Here is a 21443-nt window from a genome sequence, read left to right on the forward strand (position 1 = left end):
CTGTGTCACTCCTGCTGTGTCCGCTGAACTGAATTTCAATCCTCAAGGAGTGTCACATTTCCTCCAGCTGGCTTATATTTTATTAACCAACAAATCCCCATTTGATTGACATGAAATTATTACCAAAGTTTACTGTTTTATTGGTTTTTAAACTGCTGCCCCCAACCATCAACATGCAATTAAACAAATCGTTTCCTCTTCTACTACACCCCCTCCGTTGGAAATTTGATATTTTCACGGACTATCATGTTACAGTCGAAAATGTTAACTTCGTGCACGATTTTCACAATTCAGCAGGAAAAACAATTTTTCTTTAAACTTTACCAAAATAAATTGATTTCTGTTCCTGGAAAAATTTGAAAAATTTTTACTTCCCTTACACTCCTAGAGGAGAAGTAGTACGATCGTGAAATGAATTTTTAAACGGAAGTGCCCATGTTATGGGGAGCCTTTTCTTTTACGACATAAATTCACTTGACTTAACCATTCACACGGTCTCCTTTTAGCGCGTTTTAGGTAACATAATTGCAGAACTTTCATGTCCGTCATGTCCGGGTACAAATGAAAACTCCTCGGCAATTATCCCTTATAATTATATTTTGAAACTCCTAGTACATCTTCCATGTTAGGATGTTGGCTAAATCATTTGTCCTAGAATAATTAGGTGGCCCTTAAAAGGTTAGCTTTATCTTCCCCTCTACTTTCCAAACTATGGAAAATGATTTCAAATAAAAGAAAAATCATTGGAAATAACTGGAAACTGGCACATCGTCCAGTTCAGCATATTAGGCCCAGGTATTATACTTGAATCACTATTTAAGTATTGATGTGAATATTGCAATTAACTCGTGGTACAGTCTACTCTATAGATGTATTAGTCCCCTGGGTTTGGGTGAGGATTATCTCGGGTTCTGAACCAGCATCCTCAAGTTACGAATTATTAGCCAATTGTGATTTCCTCTAAGAATAGAATTAGATGCTATTTTCGTTATAATTCTTATGTCATTAATTGTGATGAATTGTGCACAATTTGCAATCGCAATGAATGGTTAAATAGCTTTTGACCAACATCTTACTGTGGCGACTCCTGGAGGTAAATTATGAAATTTCTGCAATTTTATCCGTTTTGTTATTTTAGTTATGGTGGTTTTCAAACACACAGAGACAGTTCAATTTTAAAAAAAAAAATCATCATTCCTAGATCACGTGTCTTGAAACGTCAAGAATTTGAACATGTTTCAACTTGTTCGGAATTGGCAAATAGTGTGTTTTAAGTTTGTTTGTTCACGCCAGAGTTTTACTGTATGATAGGGTTAAAACCTTTCTCTCCCCTACAATTTACTAATAACATTGCTTCGTAGTGTTTTCTGCGTTAAGCTAGTATTTATGTTTAGAGGGTTGAGGGATACGCCATATTTATTAATAATTTTCTCCAGTAATATTTGTAAATTTATAAATATTTATCAGCGAAAAGGAATAGCACATTGATTATGGAAAGGTGTTCGTGTCGGCCGGTCGTTAGAAGATAGTGACTGGGTAATTAGGTAGTTTGTGACCTGAATACGAGGCGAACAGAATCGGCCACTGCCAAGACGTGCAGAACAAAGAACAAAATGGAAAGCATCATCAAGAACTGCTCAGTTTATTAATGACTGTCCATAACTCAATGTCGTCTGGGTTAATTAATGACCACATTAAAGTTAATAATTAAGGTAATATTATTGGATGAGAACTATTTGATACGTTGTGATTACCCTTGATCAAGATAATGGTATACCTTTAAAAAAAAAAAAAAAAAAAAAAAAATTAAAAAAAAATTTGGCTATTGGTGGACGCGAACCTGCAGCCTGTAGTGGTGTAAACCTGAAGCGAAAACTCACATGGCATTCGTAATGCAATAACTGTACAAAAAAAAGAAAAGTAGCACTTCCGCTTGTTCTAAAAACTGTCATTTTTACTAAAAAATGTGCAGAAACTTTTTTTCGTGTTCAAGAGTATTTAAAATGTGTATTTCCGGTGATAAGTCAAAATCTAGATAGTTCCACTTTGCATTATTACTTCCTTTGCTAGATTCAGCAGAAATTATTAATAAAAAGGGGGGGAGTGATAGTCGACAGGGTCAGGATTAACGTATTATTATATGCTGATGATATTGTTCTAACAGCTGATAATCCGATTTCCCTTCAAAGAAATATAAACATTTTCTGTTACTATTGTGAACTGTGGAATCTCACTGTTAACCTTAGGAAATCTAAAATAATGGTTTTTCGGAAAGGCGGTAGATTGTCCTCTTCAGAGAAATGGTTTTACAGAGATCAGCAGATAGAAATCGTGAATAGACATAAATATCTTGGTATTATCCTGACCCCTCGATTGTCTTTCCTTCCTCAGCTTGAGAGAAGGATTTCCACAGCTAAACTGGGCGTAAACACGGTTTGGTCCAGTTTTATACTCAATAAAAATGTCCCTTTGGATGCTAAACTTCAAGTTTTCAATAGCGTGTCGCGGGCTGTCGTATGTTACGGTTGCCAAATCTGGGGGTTTCAATCCTTTGACTGCTTGGAAAAGTTTCAACGTTTCTTTCTTAAAAAGTTGTTTGCTCTGCCTTCTTGTACTCCCAATTATATGTTGACCATTGAAACTGCTTTGGACTCTATTCATTCTTTTACACTGAAGTTGCATATTAAATACTGCCTTAAAGTCTTGTCGATGGATGATTTTCGTCTTCCTAAGATCACCGCTCTTCAAATAATAAAAAGAAATGCATTCTGTTTTAAACACTGGCGCTCCCTATCTCGTCTTTACAATTTGAACTTTTCTGGATCCTTAGAAAGTTTGCCTAGTTCTCTCTCTGGGCTTGTGTCTCAAATCGAGGCCGCTCGCCGTGGGGAGGCTGTAGATCGCGCATTGAGTACTGACCGTTTTCTTCTCTACAGAGAATTGATTTCTGAGCATACAGATTTGACTACAATGTCTTTTTTTAATCAACTGGAATTCCGTGATCTGCGTTGGTTTTTCAAACTGAGGGGTGAGTTACTTTTCCTGAATTACAGACCATGGGTTACAAAGAGATCCAGATGTCGAGAGGTGCTCTCTATGTAACTCAAATGTGCGAGAGGACTTATACCACTTTTTGGGCGAGTGTTCTCTTCTGTCGGAACTCAGGCTACTGTATTTTGGCAAGGGTTTCCTTAATAGAGGGGAAATTTTGAATTATTTAAATGATAAGGTCTCATGCCGCTTCCTGATTTCTTACGCCCGCCATGCCTGGAAAATAAGGTTTGAATGGCTTTCAGACATCTCTTAGTATTTTTTATTCTCTTATTTAATTTTAATTTGTTTTTATGTTTTGCTCTATAAATTTTATTTATTGAATTTTCGCATATATGGTAATTTGTCTCGGTGTGTAATATTTAGGTATAGTGATATTATTTTTAATTTAACTCAAGTGGTTTTTTATTTATTTATTTATTTATTTATTCAGTATTTTTCCTTTTTCTTATCCTTCTATTTTTAGTTTATTTGATTTTATGTCAAGTGATATTATACTCGTATTTTGTTATTTTGATATGTAATCAACGAAGTAAACTCTGGCAGACGGCATTTTGCCATGCTTTTAATACTTGTTCGCCTTTTTCAGTTTTATTTTTTCTTTACTTAAGTTTTACTTCTTAGTTAATTTATTGTTTGTACATTTGAAAAAAAAAATAATAATAAAGTATTATTATTATTATTATTATTAATAAAAAAAACGGCCAAGTTTCGTAATAAGTATGAAAATTACAATACGATAATTTAGTAGAAAATTTGTTCTGAAAAGGGAATTTTAATTGAAAAAACGACATCACTGAAACCTTATCTAACCAAATACAATATGTAGAAACTAGTAATTTTTTTTAAAAAAAAGATAAAAATTTCGTTATGGAGGCGCCGGGCATCGATCCCGGTACCTCTCGCATGCTAAGCGAGCGCTCTACCATCTGAGCTACGCCCCCTTGGTTGCTAACTATTGGTTATTGTCAAATATTTGAAAAGAAATATAGTGGTTGAGGAAAGGATAAAATTGGGTCATACTGAATGGAAGGAGTGGAGGGAGAATACTATAGTTCATTGCCAAACTGGTTTAATAAAATTTTGTACTTTCTAATGTCCGGTTTTATTGCGTTGTATCGAAATTGAACAAAATAAAATTCTTTTCACATTCTTTTAAGCATTTAAGGTAGAAAATAAAAGTCCTTGATCTTGGTGGCTATTTTTGTATATGATTCAACCAAAATTGTCGATGTGTTTCGATTTTCTGGATCGATTATTGGAGTCAGACTTTTCTTCGTCTGTTTTGGTTCCAGAACATTCAGCCCCAAAGAATCGAAGCTCATTTTAAGTTTCTGTCCATAAATTTTGTTTTTTTCCTTCACTATAAACTTAAATAAACTTTGATTTGAAAATTCAACCAAATAATACTTGAAACCTGTAATGAGCATTTTCCAAAAAAATGTGTTTTTCCAAATGGTTTTCTAAAAAAAAACATTATTGATTAATTAAGAGGTAATAAATCTCTGGAATAATTAATTGGCCTCTCCAGAGACAGGTACCTGGAGGGGCCACCTGAATCAATCGGCCAATAAACGTAATAAGTTCATACGAGTGTTTAATTAAATAAATACTATTCCCACCCTCTGATCAAACTCATTGCCACTATGGCCAACCAAATTACCTATTAGATATAATTAGTTCCATGGGAATGCCTGTTTTATTAATTATTATATCATTTGATTAAACCTAAATATTCAATTTATTTGGTTTTATTAAACTGATGGAATACTCATAATTTTGTATAAAATTTTAATCATTGGCAAATATATTAAAATTTTAAAATAACAATGCGGGATATTCCTGCATTCCTGGACTGCTTCCAGGTACGAGAATTTGTGCTACAGCCTGGACTGAGAGAGATCTTGTGGATGAGCGGTGGGGCATCACCAGAACTTCTGGAGAGAAGGTCCAAAAGGAGAGAAGCATTTAGCGCTAAGTGGTAAGGTTATCCCTATGGGTTATCTTCAGAATCTGTGGAGGATGTTAGTAGATAAGGTGCTTCCACCCGGCCATCTTAGAGCCTCCATAAAGCGCCTAAGTGGTTTTACCATTTGTTGCAAGAATGTATAGATTCATGTCTTGCGTTTAGCGCCAGGAAATGGTCTTCTTCTCTCACTTCTCAGTACTTTCCTGAGGGATCAAGAGCATAACAGGGGGATGTACGAGTATCCTTTTTTTTAAAGGTCACTATGGCTCCAGAGCTCTATTTTCTTTCAAGTATTTTCTCACTCGGAAATCCCGGATTCGAATCCAGGAAATAGTGTCTTTCTCTCACTTCTCGGTACTTTCCTGAGAGATCAAGAGGTATTTTCCTACTCAGAAATCCCAGATTCGAATCCAGCTGCTTCTCTTCCTAGGAGCTTCTTACATCTTACTTCCTGTAGGTGGACAGTGTTTTCTGTAACGAGCGATTACTTGTCAGGAAGCCGGCAGTGCATTGAAAAAAGCTCCAGGCTTAAGCTTCTTTTCCTAGACACCAGATTTCACCCGAGTCAAGATTTTTGCCTTTTATAGCCTAATAGAAGGCTTCTTAGAAAATGTCTGTCTAATAATTTTTCTAATCATGATCACCGTCCAATTAGCAAGTGCTAAGGATCGCTTAACGATAACGCTTTTCTATAACTAGATTTTCAACTTTCAAAAGCTAAGCTTTAGGAAAGCAGCTTGCTTTCACTAGCCCCACTTCTCGGACAAGACAAAGAGCACAGTTCAAGCAACAGGATGATGCACACTTACCTAAAGTGAGCGTATTGTGTCCATGATATTCTGTGGTAAACGATATATTGTGCGAAGCTCTGAAATTGATTGGCTGGCCAGGCTTAGATCTGATGGTTGAGGCGATTAAATTGCCCAATATAAAACTTTGTCCAGACACTTCTAGACCTCCCTCCACTATTCTCACATTACCCATCCCCTCCTGGAACAGAAAATTAAAGAAATTGATTGATTGATTTTTAATTGATTAATAAAATATGTGATTATTTTGGAAAATTTGTTTTTATTATTTTTAAGTCGGAAAATTTTATTGCATATTACGTAACTATGAATGTCTAAGTACGTCATCAAGTTACAGCTAATAAGATAATTTCTGGAAAAAGCTTCGGGCGCCAATGATCACAGATGTTGATGCGCCCTAAATGAAAAAATAAATAAGGGTACCTTCAGTAAAGTAATGCCAATTTTTTTAGACAGTCTTTACGTCAAACTACCAAATTAGATGTTGTGGACGGAGGCGATTAGCAAACATACTTTACTGTAAATTTCTTTTTATTAACCATTAAATAAAATCCAAGGCCTAGACTAGTACCGCAATACATCTTAGCTTTGCGGGTCTAGCCTATAACCGCCTAACATACTTTACTGTAAATTTCTCATATTAACCATTAAATAAAATCCAAGGCCTAGACTAGTACCACAATACATCTTAGCTTTGCGGGTCTAGCCTATAACCGCCTAACATACTTTACTGTAAATTTCTCATATTAACCATTAAATAAAATCCAAGGCCTAGACTAGTATCGCAATACATGTTAGCTTTGCGGGTCTAGCCTATAACTGCCTAACATACTTTACTATAAATTTCTCATATTAACCATTAAATAAAATCCAAGGCCTAGACTAGTACCGCAATACATCTTAGCTTTGCGGGTCTAGCCTATAACCGCTCGGCTATCGTGGCGCCTTTCTGATAATTGTAATAACAACAAATAGGGAGGTTATTTCTAGCCCTTTTTCCCTTTTTTATATTCATCACCTAATTAATAAAATCCTGTGTAATTTTTCAAAGAAAATCCAAATTTATAGTTTAATATGGATACAATAGTGTTAGCAGCTGGTGGTTTATTATATAAAGATTTATGTAGTACATAATAAGTTTATATTATATATATATATATATATACATATATTGTGTTGAGAAGATACAGTAGGGCAAGGAGACAATATGGAGCTAGCGGTGGTAGCGGGAGGAACTAGTACAATGGCGGATGATGTTAAGTAAGACACAGTGCTAGAACCCACCATTTCACACTACTAACAAACTACAGCAACGCACCCTAGGGGCCAGCCAGTCGACCGTCTCCAAATACACTTAACAACTAACACACTCTAATTAACCTATTACTCGCATTACTTGCCTAATATTACTAAGGAATGGTACGGGACGTGTGAGTTACAATGTTGCCGGATCCTTAATATACAGTTTAATATGCCCTTAGTTTATCGCGTTCATTTTGTGTTGTGTTTAACAACGCGTACCGTTTCTATTAATTTATTGTATTTATAACAATTAAAAGTTGTTGCAAGTTTATTCCTTGCACTTCCTTTTACTCACTTCCTTCCTCTTGAAGTCTTGTTCGCGTGATATCCATTTTTTAAGTTAAAATCGGAACATGGTATTCAGCTGAAGCAAGGAGCATCATGGGAACCTATCCTATATAGTTAGAAACTGTCCTTCTAACCTATGACACAGCTAGACTTTCTCCTCACATTGATCCAGTAATTGCCCACAGAAACCTCCACGCCCATCTCTTGAGGAATGGTTCCAAAAAAAAATGGAAAAATCAAGTTAAATGAAAACCAAATCTCAAAATATTGCATTCACTCTTCACCGCATCATACTTCCAACGATCTACTATGACTTAATTCCCGTGTTACTCCTGCCAATGTTGTCCAGTTCCCGTCTTCTTCTCCCTGGAAGCTGGAGTACTCCGGCAGCAGCAGAGATTTAGAGAAACGTGCTGGCTACACCAATCCCTCTCAACGGCCTGCATAGCCTGCTAAATTCTATTCCTTAAGCGGGTGAATTTAGACAAAAGATTGTTTTGGAATCTAACAGGCGATATCGATTACTGAAAAGACTACCACGATCAACGATTTTATCTTAATAACCAACGACTGTTATTACCTTCTATACTAAAACCAACCAGGACGTTCCGTTATTGAACTGTGGGATCCCTTAAGTCGAAACGCTCCATTTCAGGTTCCAAGATTTAACCAACCCACCAAAGCCTTAGAAAATCCGTTTGTAAGTCAGTTTGCTTGAACTCGCTGTAAAAAAAATCTACATCAGAACTTAAAGACTCTTTCCAATCCTCTATAAGTCGGCCATTTAACAGTCTCATCACCTACTGGACGATTAAAACGCCAGTGGCCTCACCATTTTTCTCTCTTCTCTTGAAGAGTGTCTGAAGAGTGCTCTTTAGGGGACCTTAACGTTGGACATATCTAGGGCTTCAGGATAAAAATTAATCTCTAGCTCCGATTACCTTCTCATCCTATAACTTCCATAAAGAGCCGGAGGGGAGTGTTGCCTCCGGGCTTTGCAGAGGATTATTTCCTACTAAGGGGAGACATTGACCTGATTACAAGAATTTGGTTATCGCAAAACTGTAAGTCCCCGATCCCTAGAGAGTACTGTGAAACTTCCTAACTCAGGCTATCATCTTTCAAGAAAGGGTGTTTGAGACACCCAGGCTTTTCTGGTTAATCCCTAACTAATTAGGCATCCCTAACTAATTGCGTATATACTCTGAAATCTGGAGTCCATATTCCTGTTTTTTTTTTTCGTTGATCTGTAAAGACATTTCTGAGGGAAAAACTTTTACTTATTCTAGTAAATATAAAGTGGGGTTCCTGGCGCAGGGGCAAATGAGCCAGGTCCCCCACTTTATATCTACTTATTCTATTCACCAAATATTATAAGGTGGATGAACAGTTTTTCTTTATGGGGGACCAGGGGGATTGGAATGGCTTCCACACATCTTCCTTTGACATCCCATTAACCTTAAGAAAAGCTTCTCCCAAGTAAAATATTCAGAAGAGTTTCTTTTTCTTTTTTCTTTTTTTTTTTAAGTAAATGGAAAATCTGTTAGGGTGTTAGGGTGTTAGTTTAGGGGGCGGCATCCCCAGCTTAACTTGTTCTCCAAAAGGGACGGTAGTTTTCGAATCGAAATCCACCTCCTGAAGAGGATTTAGCTCCTACCGTAGGACAGACCATCTAAGGGCCGTACCTTAAGTGAAAGCTCACTTCCAACAAGTTTATCCCACTTTCCCCAGCTTTGGTTTTAACTTGTTCAAGCCCTTTTTTCTTGTACTACAATATTTTCCATCCCTTTAACTTCTTACAGCTTCAGTGTTTCCTTTTTTTCCCCTGTACCCGTGTCTTCTTCTCCCTTCAGTACTCCTCTTGAAAGCTGGAAGTACTCCGGCGGCAGCACCAGTAGAGATTTAGAGAGAAACGTGCTGGCTACACCCAATCCCTCCTCCACGGCCTAGCCTAGCCTTGGAAAATTCTATTCCTTATGCGGGTGAAAGTTAAATTGCCCAGGGGTGCTATTATCCTACTCCAGGGTGGTTATTCATGAAAGTAGGCGATTGTTTTTCTTTTTACATTTCCATTTTCCACCATTCTCCCTGAGTTTTCACTTTCCTATTTTTCTTGTGAGTTTCTTTCCCCCCCCTACTTTTCCAGCTCTACATCGAATGTTAAAACAGGTGTGTAGTTTTCTTGTACCTGCAGCTATTTATTTTTGTTTTTTATTTTTTCTTCCAAAGATGAACGTGATTATTTTCGTAAACGAGTTTTCAGATACTTCCGTTTAAAATTAATTTTCTCATATCCTTAGGTTTAAGGAATGTTACGCACAGGAAGTGAAGTTTCCAATAAAATTGGATTTGTGAGCGCAAAACGCTTTTTAATTGGTCTGATTTTTTACTCCCACTCACTCTTATAGCGTTCGAGATAAACACCGGAAATACATATTTATTTCTGAGTGCGCATGATCTTTTCACTAAAGTTATTTTCATGAACATTCCGGTTGTGTCTTGTGTATAGTTAGAGAACCAGATTTAAAACATAGCCACTTTAAAGTCTCAAGTACTTCTTTTTTTTTCTTTTTATGAGCTTCAGGTTTAAGTGAACGTAAAACCAGACCGGATGAAGATATAGCTGGATGGACAGGAAGTCCACTTCCAACCATAATCCAAAGCAGCTCCCTAGGTCTAGACTCATTTTACACCTCCTGCACGCCCCATGGGGGTCAACTCTGTTTTATTTTTATTTACCTTGAGTCACGTTTCTCTTCGAGTCTGGCCAGAGATTAAGAGTAAAGTCGTTTCCCCACTGACCACATGGAGCTTGTTGACACAAGTGATGTACTTGAAGGAGGGCGGTGAAATCTGCTGTGTTAGTAAGAGGATATCTTCCATACTATGTCAAACCAATTTCCTCCCCCTCTACAACAGACACCACTCACTCTACCAACTTCCTGCGGGGCCTTGTTTTGCTCCCCTGGACATTTAGACGTGATCTATTACCCAATGAATTTTCTACTTCAATCTTTACAGCTTCCTTACAAACCTTTCCTCTCTGATCGATAAATATTATTTTTTTATTTAATAAATCCTCCTGCCAAACATGAAGGTGTCCTTCTTATGCAGCTACCGGAAATCTTTTCCTAAAATTCTTGCATGTAAGACACACAACATACTTGATTACAACTGCAATCGATACAACCACAAATCAAGAACGAAATTAAAGGAAGGAAGTAATAAAAGGAAGAAGTGAAATAAAATAATAATCTTTGACCTAATTACGCCCTACAGAGTATCATATTTCCGCTAAGTGTTCTTTTGTCCTCATTGTTTAACCGATTTTTCTTTGGATTCCTAACAAAAAAACTAAGAGAACACGTATTTTTTAGTTTTCTTTTCTAGCTATCTTAGTTTCCGAGAAAAAGACGTTATCCATATAGCCTGGGACTCCCTGTATATTAGGTTCCGGCTTTCAGTTGGAATACTTAAACATCGTAAAATATTATTCTTCAATACATAATTTATTTTTCCGTTATTAAAATAAAATTTACCGAATAAATGATGGAAAATACAAATCTAACAATTTCAAAAAAAATATTTTATTAGCGTTACGTATGAGCCATGAGTCAAATCAGTTCAAAACTTCAACCTAAACTTTTAAACTTCTCTAAAGGCTTACGTCAGTTAAGAGTTTTCAGTTTAAAGTCGCCCCACATGTCAACATGACAAGCACAAGTTAAATGTTTGTAATATGCATTTTAAAGTAAAAGCTTTGTTTTTGCTTTCATCTTAGCTTTTATTAAAATTAATTTAATCCCCTTGGTTAATTAAAATTTAATTTTGTCTTTATTCTTTAATTAATTTTATTACTTTAAATATTATTTTAAACTTCAAAGCTAACCCGTGTCTATGATTTTAAATTTTTATTTCTTTCTGTTTGCCTAATATACGAGGGTTGGCTGAAAAGTAATGCACACATGCTTGCCGAGCACGAACGAAGAGCTTCAAAAAGCGTGCGAGGTGGCATTTGGAAGTCACATTTCCCCTTATTATGTATGCGCAGTTTGAACTTGCTGCGTTCAGCCAGTGTATTTTTAGACGTCGAAGTATGGACACTTGTACTGGTGCTATGTCACTGAGAGATAAACAGCGTGCTGTTATCGGACTTTCTTTTGAATATTTTGACAGGGGACGAATGATGGGTCCATCATTACGACACCCAGAAGAGAAAAGGCAGAGCAGCACTGAATATCGACATGCGTCTTCTCCTCGGCCCCGAATAAAGTTCAAAACAAAATCGTCCGCAAAAAAAAAAAAAATTCTGTCTATGTTTTGGGATGCTCACCAAGTTTATGTGACCGATTTTCCTGGATCCAGGGAGCAACGGTAAATTCTTCTCTCGGTACGTACAGACTCTAAGAAACCACCGACGTCCGAGTTTGTCGTCTTAGAGGCCAGCTTGGCACCAATAATCTTCTTGCAACGCGACAACGCTCGTCCTCACACCTCGCGCGGCGAAACTGCCAGAGGCTCTGGAAAAACTGAAGTTTGAACCAAAATTCCACACCCTCCTTATTCCCCGGATCTTGCCACCCCCACCCCCCGCGATTTTTATTTGTTTCCTCTACTCAAGAGAGACCTCAAGGGTAATCACTACTCCTCAGACGAAGAGGTGAAGGCAGCTGTCAATTCCTGGATTCAAGAAAAGTGAAAAGAATCTTCAGTGACGGAGTGAAAAAACTTGTTTCACGTTGGGAGAAATGTATTAGCGTTAATGGTGACTACATTGAAAAGTAATACATAATTGTGAAGCTTAAGAATTGCACTTTAATATACTTTCTGTCCGAACTTGATAACTCTTATCTTTCCCCCTCTCCTAGCAGGTGTGCATCACTTTTCAGCCAACCCTTGTACGTAAGGCCGAGATGTGTGCCTGCATCAGTGGCTGGTTACGGCTGGGAAGAAATTGACAAACCGGTAGGGTTATTTTACTGAATAGTTTTTTTGGCATTTTTCTCTTTTTCAAAAATGGTACCTTTAAAGTGAATTTTAAATTTACGTAAGAGACAGTCGTGTGAGTTGATGACAATTATTATTCGCTCCAAGTTTATTCATTTGATTTCCTGTTTCCGGGTAAAAGGCCTTAATTTTCCGTAACAATGGTGCAATCAAAATGAGCAAAAACAGATTCTGAGAAAAAGTAGAACCCTGCTAAAACTAACGTAGTATATCCCCGTGCAGTTCTAAGAGAACAGAACAATGCACAGAATTTATAATTATAAAAAATTATAAAGTTTATTAATATTAAAAAAAAAAATAAACCTTTTTTTAATAATAAAGACTTTAATAAGTGTACTGACGAAGAAGAAGAATAAAGCGAGAACAGGACAGAGCACAAGGAGGGTTAGTAGAAGAACTGGGTGCAAATATTACAGAGCGCGGTATTGTGTCGATGTGGCTGTGATGTGGAAAACAAAAGTACTTCCGGTTTATTTGCGAAAACTTTTCTCATTTCTTTTGTTCTCATTTTTATTTTTATTTTTTTTCCTTTTGTTTTAAAAAGAGAGAGAAACAGAGGAGCGTCTAGAAGTAGAAGTCTAAGGAAGACTTCAATGGTAATGAAAGGCAGAATGTGACTGAAGACGAACAGTGACATTCATTCCTCCAGTAGGCTCCAGCGTGAGGAGGGCAGGGAGAGACTTGGTGAAACTAAGTTCGCGCTGGAGGCTCCAGCGGGGAGAATATTAGTGTGAAAATAATTTCCACAGTGAACCCAGTTTTGCTCATTAGGGACACAACAAGGACAAAGGTTTGTGTTGGTTGAGGTAGGGAAGTTTTAGGGTCCTGACTCCGGAGGATTTACTTTCCCTCAGGCTAGGCCAACCTCTCCCTATGCTCATCCGGAGAGGCGGTTGTCCTTCAACCAGATGCTCCCATATTTCCCCGAGCCTTACCAACACCAACTTTGCAGCCCCATTATTTCCTCCAGAACTCTGATTATTGTCTAATTTCCAAAATAATGGACCCAACTCTTTTAGCTTCTTCCCAGTCATTAATTTGCACCTCTCTGTCTGCCAACTGTGCGCCCTTTACTCTGCTCTGGACCCGTTAATTTCCCGATTAACCCAATTTCCACCAAGCTCCCACTGATTTTCCCATTTAGTAATATTTTCCTAATTAAGCTCGTAATTATTTTAATATTACGCTCACCTACTTTCCAAGTTCCACCAGAATGGCTTCGTAATTCCGTAGAACTGTTTTTCCTTCCATTATCCTCGCAACTGCCGAGTTATTCACTAGTGGTGGAATTTAATAAGAAATACAGATTCATCCACTGATTTATGGTATCAAGGGACACGCGATTGTGTGGATCACGATCCGGTTAAGAATCACCCGAAGGAACCAGAGACTTTCCCGGAAAAAACCCCTAAGTGTGCCCCTATATTGACTGGCCCAAAGGAATGGTAATAACCTTATCTGATGACTCTCTGCTCTTCTGGGAGCCTGAAACCTTGCCATGACTGTAGAGCCCCGTAGGAAGTGGATTAGCCACTTCTTCAGGGTACTAAGCGCCCTTGCGGGTATCCCAGCCTAACAACATGAATATGAGCAACATATACTGGTATACACCCCAATACGTTTACACAGTACACATAGGGCATACTCATCTGTACAAGGTGGGGGCTTATTAGCTCGGAACCTTTGTGCAGTTTTTGTCAGGCAGAGGAGGAAACGGCCTCTCACTGGCTGTTCGATTGCTCTATGAAACCTTTGGAACTTTGAGACCAAAGGAGATAGTAGCGCAAAAAAAGAACCAGTAGGGAAAGTCTTCCACCTCTTTAGTAGGGAGAGGTTTCATCTATCCTGGATGGGAATGCAAAGCCATCTGGTATTAACTTGGTCCTGGCAACGCAAGTACGTGTTTCCTCTGCTGGAATAAGATTTCTTTTTTTTGTGGGATAACTCTCTCACTCTTGGGGGAAGGACTCTCTTTTCTTGTTTTTGCATTTGAGGAGGAATTCCTTAATTTTTTAAACGTTTCTGTAATCTCCTTGACAGTCCTTAAAGGGATATCATTGAAGACACAGGGTAAAATCTTGAGCCAATCAGTTTGGTTAAAACTTTTTTTTGTTATTTAGAGAACAATGACGTCAGTGAGGTTCTAGAGCATCTGTGACGCTGCTTTATTTTCAATAGTACCTACTATTTTATTAAATTGAACGAGGTTTAATGTGGAAAACTTAGTAAAAACTCCAAGTTCCAAGAAAATGTGCACACGTGAACACAGAAAATAGATTTAGAGTTTAAAAAAGATGAAAATTTTCCAGTTCATCAGTGAATGTTTTCACACAATTATAATTATTTTTCTTTTTTAAAAATGTTTGGGTTGAACTTTGAATTGATTTTCATGAGAATTTTCTTAATTATAAAGAGGAAAATCTGGAGCAAATTGATGACATTAGCAATTTTTAGCTAATTTATTATTCTGATATAGTAATAATTCAGAGTGTTAAGAAGGAGTAGAGCTGCATTGTCCGGGATAAGAGTGGTTGCCGATGTCTTGTCCAAGTTAAGCTCCAGGAGGTCTAGGGTAAAGACTAGGGCGTACAGAGGACATACGATGACTCAATAGTTTTGGTTGAAGCTACGAGAGAACGATAGAAGTTCTAGAGAAAAGTTTAGTCGGCCCACCACTCTAGAGCACGATGTCAGATTGCCCAGAGAGAGTGTCCCGAAGAGTGTGTTAGTAACATTCCGGAAGATAGACGAGGGTACGGGGTTTTCATGGCTTCACAGAGTGTTTGTAGAGATACGTACTCGTATACCTGGCTCGGCGGGTGCAGCAACCGCCGCAACTAGATTATCCCAAGTTTGTTGGGGATTTCAAGGGGACGAACCCTATCTATCTCCTTTCTAGAAATGTGTAAGAGCCGCCCGTGTAGTACAAGCGGAGGAAGTCGTGTTGAACACACGGCCCAGAGAGGAAGTGACGCCGCCCGCACCACTCCTCTGGCCGCAGAGGTTTTCTAGAAAAGGTGTTGTCTAATTGTGTCCGCAGGCTCTGTCAGGGCCCTACCTGTTGTATTACGTGCGCCAAACCCTTTAGATAATTAATCCTTCCCACGTCATCCCCTACGGTAAACTCGTTAAAGCTCCAGATACACCCGCACACACTAACACACATGCCCGCAGTAAACTCCCCTTTACTTGTTAGTACCTCACTCTTCTGTTCACCACATCTTGTTAGCAAAAAAAAGAAAAACCGTCTGGAATGGGAAATAAGAGGATAAACTTCTTACATTTCACAAACACAGCCGCATCCTTCCACCAGAGCAAAAGAATAAAAACATTTGGTGTGAACACTCATAAGACTCCGGCGCCACGGTAACCGAGCGGTTAGAGGCTAGACCCGCAAAGCTAAGATGTATTGCGGTACTAGTCTAGGCCTTGTATTTTATTTAATGGTTAATATAAGAAATTTATAGTAAAGTATGTTAGGCGGTTATAGGCTAAACCCGCAATGCTAATATGTATTGCGGCACTACTCTAAGCCTTGGATTTTATTTAATGGTTAATACAAGAAATTTAAAGTGAAGTACATATGTTAGGCGGCTATAGGCTAGACCCGCAAAGCTAAGATGTATTGCGGTACTAGTCTAGGCCTTGGATTTTATTTAATGGTTATTATGAGAAATTTATAGTAAATTATGTTAGGCGGTTAGAGGCTAGACCCGCAAAGCTAAGATGTATTGCGGTACTAGTCTAGGTCTTGGATTTTATTTAATGGTTATTATGAGAAATTTATAGTAAATTATGTTAGGCGGTTAGAGGCTAGACCCGCAAAGCTAAGATGTATTGCGGTACTAGTCTAGGCCTTGGATTTTATTTAATGGTTAATATGAGAAATTTATAGTAAAGTATGTTAGGCGGTTAGAGGCTAGACCAGCAAAGCTAAGATGTATTGCGGTACTAGTCTAGCCCTTGGATTTTATTTAATGATTTAATATGAGAAATTTATAGTAAAGTATGTTTGCTGACGTATGTAGTTGGATGTAAAACCCGCCGGACAAAGTAGGCATTACTTTGTTTCACTCATACAACTTCTTTAACACGAAGGTCCTTGTTAAGTTTTCTTCTTTAAAAAAAATATATATACTCGTAAGATGAGTAACGGTACGAACTGTATAAAAGACATGAGATATTTAAAGTTTAAAGGACCAGCGGAGTATTTCTTTTACAATAAAAAAAAAAAAAAAAGATAGAAATTTCATTTTGGAGGCGCCGGGCATCGATCCCGGTACCTCTCGCATGCTAAGCGAGCGCTCTACCATCTGAGCTACGCCCCCTGTGTTATTAGTTAATAAAATTAACAGTTAGTCTACGAAAATGGAATAAGTGATCAATAAATTTGGGGAGGGGATGCAAATTTTTAAATGTTACTAGGAGAGAAATATGAACTTGTAATTCCGGTTTTTTTAAAAAAAATATTATGTTAACATCGCCGCGAGTCAAGTTGTAATCTCGCAACAAGTCAACTGGCTGATTGGTGTAAGAATATACTTTATTACGATAGTTTAAAATTTTTCTTACTTCTATTGATGTCCCCTGAGTCCGAACAGTTCGAAAATTAAAAACCTGTCAATTTCATTCTTTTCTTTTTAAAAGTTTGTTTAAATATAGAAGACTGTTTGCAAGCGTCACCAATTTTAGCCAGATTCACTTTATAGGCTCTCGATTTTGAACTAGAAAACCGGAAATTTCATTCATTTTGTTTATTTTATTAGCGGAAATGCCAAAGCAATCAGCCTCCTCCTCCTCCTCCTCCTGTCCAAATCCCCCCAAACTCTCCCACTTCCTCCTCATTAGCGATATTAACCAGTTTAATGAACCAAAGGACCTTATTTAAAGTAACCCCCCTGCTGCCCATCACTAATGATGCCAAATATTTACATAACTACATCATAAAAGTGAATTTCCTGTATTTACGATTAACGATGAAAAAGGAAATCCGGATTTGTCCGTCACTCTCTGAAAATTTAACGATAGAAAAAGATGTGTTATCCGTTAGTTAGGATCTATCGCCTGAAGGATAGTAATTTAATAGAAGCCAATATAAGGAAGAGGAAATTGATGAGAGAAAATTTAATACTCGCATAGGGATGAAAAGAAATATGTCTAGCCCTAGGATTGGACGACGAAGTGGCTAAGGGGAAAGGCGACTCCTTGAACCACCTTGCCTTGATGGATGACAGGGAAAACACGCCCATCCTGTATAGGGGTTCTATATTCGAACTAATTTCTTCACTCCCTTCACCCAGGATGGACGAGTTCTTCTCTTTTTCTCCGGTGGCAGGGAACACAATTTCCCCTGTACAGGTAAGACTCCTAGCTTGGTTTAAAAGCAGCAGCTCAAGGCCTAAAGCTATGATCTCATATTACTAACATGTTATAACCCTCATATTATAACCCAGAATATTGGTTAGTATGTGGAAAGACAGCATAGTTAGGCCATGGGGTTTAAAGCATGGCAACATGAAAAATAGTATATTTTGACGTATTAGCCTCGGAGAGGTTATTGGGAGCCCCAGGTTCTTGGGTAAGGAAGAGATGCCTTTTTTTTTCCCGCGCTCATCAGCGTTGGTTTGGGGGGATAAGCGTGTATAAAAGCGGAAGTGGCTGAGGGTATTCGGGGAAACTAGGCGAGAGAGAGACAGAGAAGACATTTAAGGTTAGAAAAAAGAATGAGCTGCATGTAAAGGAATTGAACAGTAGTGGGTGGGGGGGGGGAGAATGACGCCAGTCTTGCCCCGCTCAAAGTGGGGATAGATGCGCGCGCATCTCCTATATATACACAGTAATAACCTCTGTCCAACTTAAGACAGAATTGTATGAAGTACACGTACGTGTGTGTAAAGCATTTTGGATGCGGCATGCGAGGACATGCAACAGAAATAACTTCAATGGAATGAGGAAGGACGGTCCTCCACTGGGTAGGATGAGTCGCTTTCCTAGCAAAACCCTTACCATTCCGTTGTAGAGCGCGATGAACATAAATCAGCTTGGTACTGGTTATATTAAAATATCAGCCACCTTGATATATGCACATTTCCCTGCCCCCTCCGCCCACCGGAAGGAAGTGGCAGATGGGTTGGATTCCTGTCCCCCTCCTATTGTGTGTGTGTGTGTGCGTGTTACGTATTTATGGGGGGCGTACCCCCTATCCAAAGATTTCCTTCTTCATTCTCCCGGAAGCTGCCTTATTTCTTATGTCCAACCACCACCTTCCATGCTCCACTTCCTATTCTTAATATCTTCTTCTACAACTATCTCCTGTCTTACAATAAGAACTTTCAAATTACAGAGCAGACAGGCTCAACAGAACAGAATGTATACTAGACATACTAAGAGGGGTAACTATATAAGGCTCTGTTTGGAGAGATTAGTTCAAACTTTTCCTATCTTAAAAGACTACCACAAAATTTATAGCTTTAATATTGATTTATTGAATCTTCAGGATCTGAGGAGTCTGATCGTACATCTTACAGAAGGGGCGTCAAGTTTAGCCTCGACAGTACGTGTCGGAATTAGGAGACTTGAGTTCATCTACTATCAACGAAAAGAACAAGATTAGAAGTGAAGACTATATCTAATTAACCGAACTCTTATGTGGGTGGATAAGATAAGCGACAGGCGCCTCTAGAAGGAAGGAGTTGAGGAGTCTCAGTTAAGATCCAGGCAATGATACCCTTAAAAGGTCTTAGATCACTTATAAGTTGCAAGTGGTAATGAGTTTCGTCTAGGACAGGAGTCAAGTCTAAAACGTTACTTGTGAGCTGGACCTCTTAGCTAATAGCCCCCTCAATATTGTGAGAACTCCTCAGGGCTAAATACAATCCACTGGAATCGTACAGTCAAGAGTCCAGCCAATAGGCTGGAAATGATTCGGCACAGCAATGTGTAGCCGGTATCAGTTTTCATTGTGTATGTAACAGCGCCTGGACTTGAGAAGTGCCAAAAAGTACCAGGAACTGGTCCACGGAAATAACCTTCCAGTAGAAATAGAAAGGGAGGTCCGAGTACCGATAGTTGATCCCCACTATCGCTTGATCTAGGCTTGTTCCATCTGTATCCACAATGTTGAATTTATCGAGGAACAATCAAACCCTATTTTCTTCCCTTAGTTTTATCGAAGATCTAGGCGCCACGGTAGCCGAGCGGTTAGAGGATAGACCCGCAATGCTAAGATGTATTGCGGTGCTAGTCTAGGCCTTGGATTTTATTTAATGGTTAATATGAGAAATTTATAGTAAAGTATGTTTGCTAGTCGCCTCCGGCCACGACACCTAATTGGTAGTTGGGCGTAAAGCCCGCCTGAAAAAATAGGCAATTACTTTACTTTACTTTTTATCGAAGATCTTGTGTTTCATGGGGATGGCATAAGATAATAAGCTAGAGGGAAGGGATTAGCTATGTGGTTAGCGTTCTGGATTCCCACGCGGAGGACCCGGGTTTATATCAGCAGTTGACCCATAGATTTTCTCTTCCTAGGAGCTTCTTACAGCTCACTGTCCGGTATTTCACGAGAGAACACTGTCCAGAGGGCCGGCAGTGCACTGAAAAAAGCTCCAGATGCTGACGCGCCTTAAATAATTAAAAAATAAAAAAAAATAATAATCTAGACAAAGAAATTGTACTACTACTACTACTTACCGTATTAAATTCCATAACTTTAAGCACCCACAGTGTTAGCGCAAGATTCAAAATGACCAATACTAATAATGTTAATATTAACAGATATAAACATCTCTTGCGCCATCCATAGATGCCGATATGTGGTCCTCCAGAATCGGATGTACCGCCGCCTCGTTCTCGAAAATCCGTGGATTCGCACATTCTGGAACAGGAATTATAAAAAGAAATCTGTAAATCCGTAACACATGATGGAAAAGATTATTATAAAAATTAATGAAACTTTTGGGTCCGCATCAGTAAGAATCATGATAATGGACTAAAATAAGACGTTAATCTGTTTAAGCACAGTTTTGTGAGGCTATCCTGCAAATTGATTACTCATTACACTTTAATCTGCTTGTTGTATATTAGAAGAAGGGATTCAACAGAATATGTGTTTACGTAAGAATCTTTTGGTAAGACCAGAAGAAACAATCAAGATCTTTGATGGTCTTCTTGATTTGACCTAAAAGTCCTCCTCACCTAGCTTTATCTTAAGAAAACGTTGAGATCGTATTGCGCAATGTCAAATAAGACCTTCAACTCACGAGTCTGGTTGACGAAGAATGTCGAAGTTTAATCAACCATTCTAAGTAACATGTTGTCTTTTGAAGTCGAAATCCATCTTGATTAAAATACTTATATGTTATAGTTACCGGCCCCGAAATTGGCAAGATAAGACCCACATCTTGCTGATAAATGCACTCACCCCAATAAATGCATTCTTACTAGAAGAATACGCCTTTATCATTGGTCTACTCCAACCATTTTAACTCGCATTATCCCACGCTCCTGGCATAGACATCCTGTACTTAAAATCTCTGCTTTAAACTTCGTACGCTCTTCGTCGCATTACTCCGCCTCCAACCTTCTATAACTTAAACAGCTCTACCAGTAGTGAACGTTGCCCTCTACCTTGGGCTTTACTTAGACCCGAAGACTTTCTTGGAACCTCCCACACAAGACTTAAAAGAACAGAACTATGCAGACGCTATCGACTCTTAGACAATAGATCAAAACTCTCTCTGGGCAAGAAAAGACTAATCTATACTACTATTTTGAAACCCATCTGGGCGTATGGAATAGAGCTGTGTAGTTCAACCAAACTCACGATTCAATCCCTTCAATCTAAAATACTTCGAACTATTTGTAAACGCTCCATTTTATGTCTCCAACCTGAACTATACACACTGACCTTAACCATTCCTTTTATCACCACAAGTCGCTGAAAACACGATACAGAAAACTCCACTTCAGCCTGCAATCTCATTATATAAATCCTCTAGCTCAAAATCTTTCTTCAA

General features: G+C 38.4%; 1 protein-coding gene and 2 non-coding genes across 4 annotated transcripts in view; all 3 read right to left on the bottom strand.

Moving 5' to 3' along the window:
- Positions 1–21443, bottom strand: part of Scgdelta (sarcoglycan delta) — a 302399-nt gene that overhangs the window by 14434 nt on the left and 266522 nt on the right. For both annotated transcript variants that reach the window (XM_074140522.1, XM_074140521.1), the window contains exons 4-5: positions 20119–20302; positions 5830–6010 (exon numbers count right to left, since the gene is read on the bottom strand). In XM_074140522.1, coding sequence (XP_073996623.1) covers positions 5830–6010; positions 20119–20302 — 365 coding nt within the window. The remainder of the gene's footprint in view (positions 1–5829; positions 6011–20118; positions 20303–21443) is intronic.
- TRNAA-AGC (transfer RNA alanine (anticodon AGC)) lies at positions 3923–3995 on the bottom strand. The gene has a single exon. It is a non-coding gene; the product is annotated as a tRNA-Ala (tRNA).
- Positions 16682–16754, bottom strand: TRNAA-AGC (transfer RNA alanine (anticodon AGC)). Its single transcript has one exon. It is a non-coding gene; the product is annotated as a tRNA-Ala (tRNA).

Source organism: Rhodnius prolixus, unplaced genomic scaffold, assembly GCF_049639745.1.
Source record: "Rhodnius prolixus isolate KJV_2025 unplaced genomic scaffold, Rpr scaffold_6, whole genome shotgun sequence".
In the NCBI taxonomy this organism is placed as follows: Eukaryota; Metazoa; Arthropoda; class Insecta; order Hemiptera; family Reduviidae; genus Rhodnius; species Rhodnius prolixus.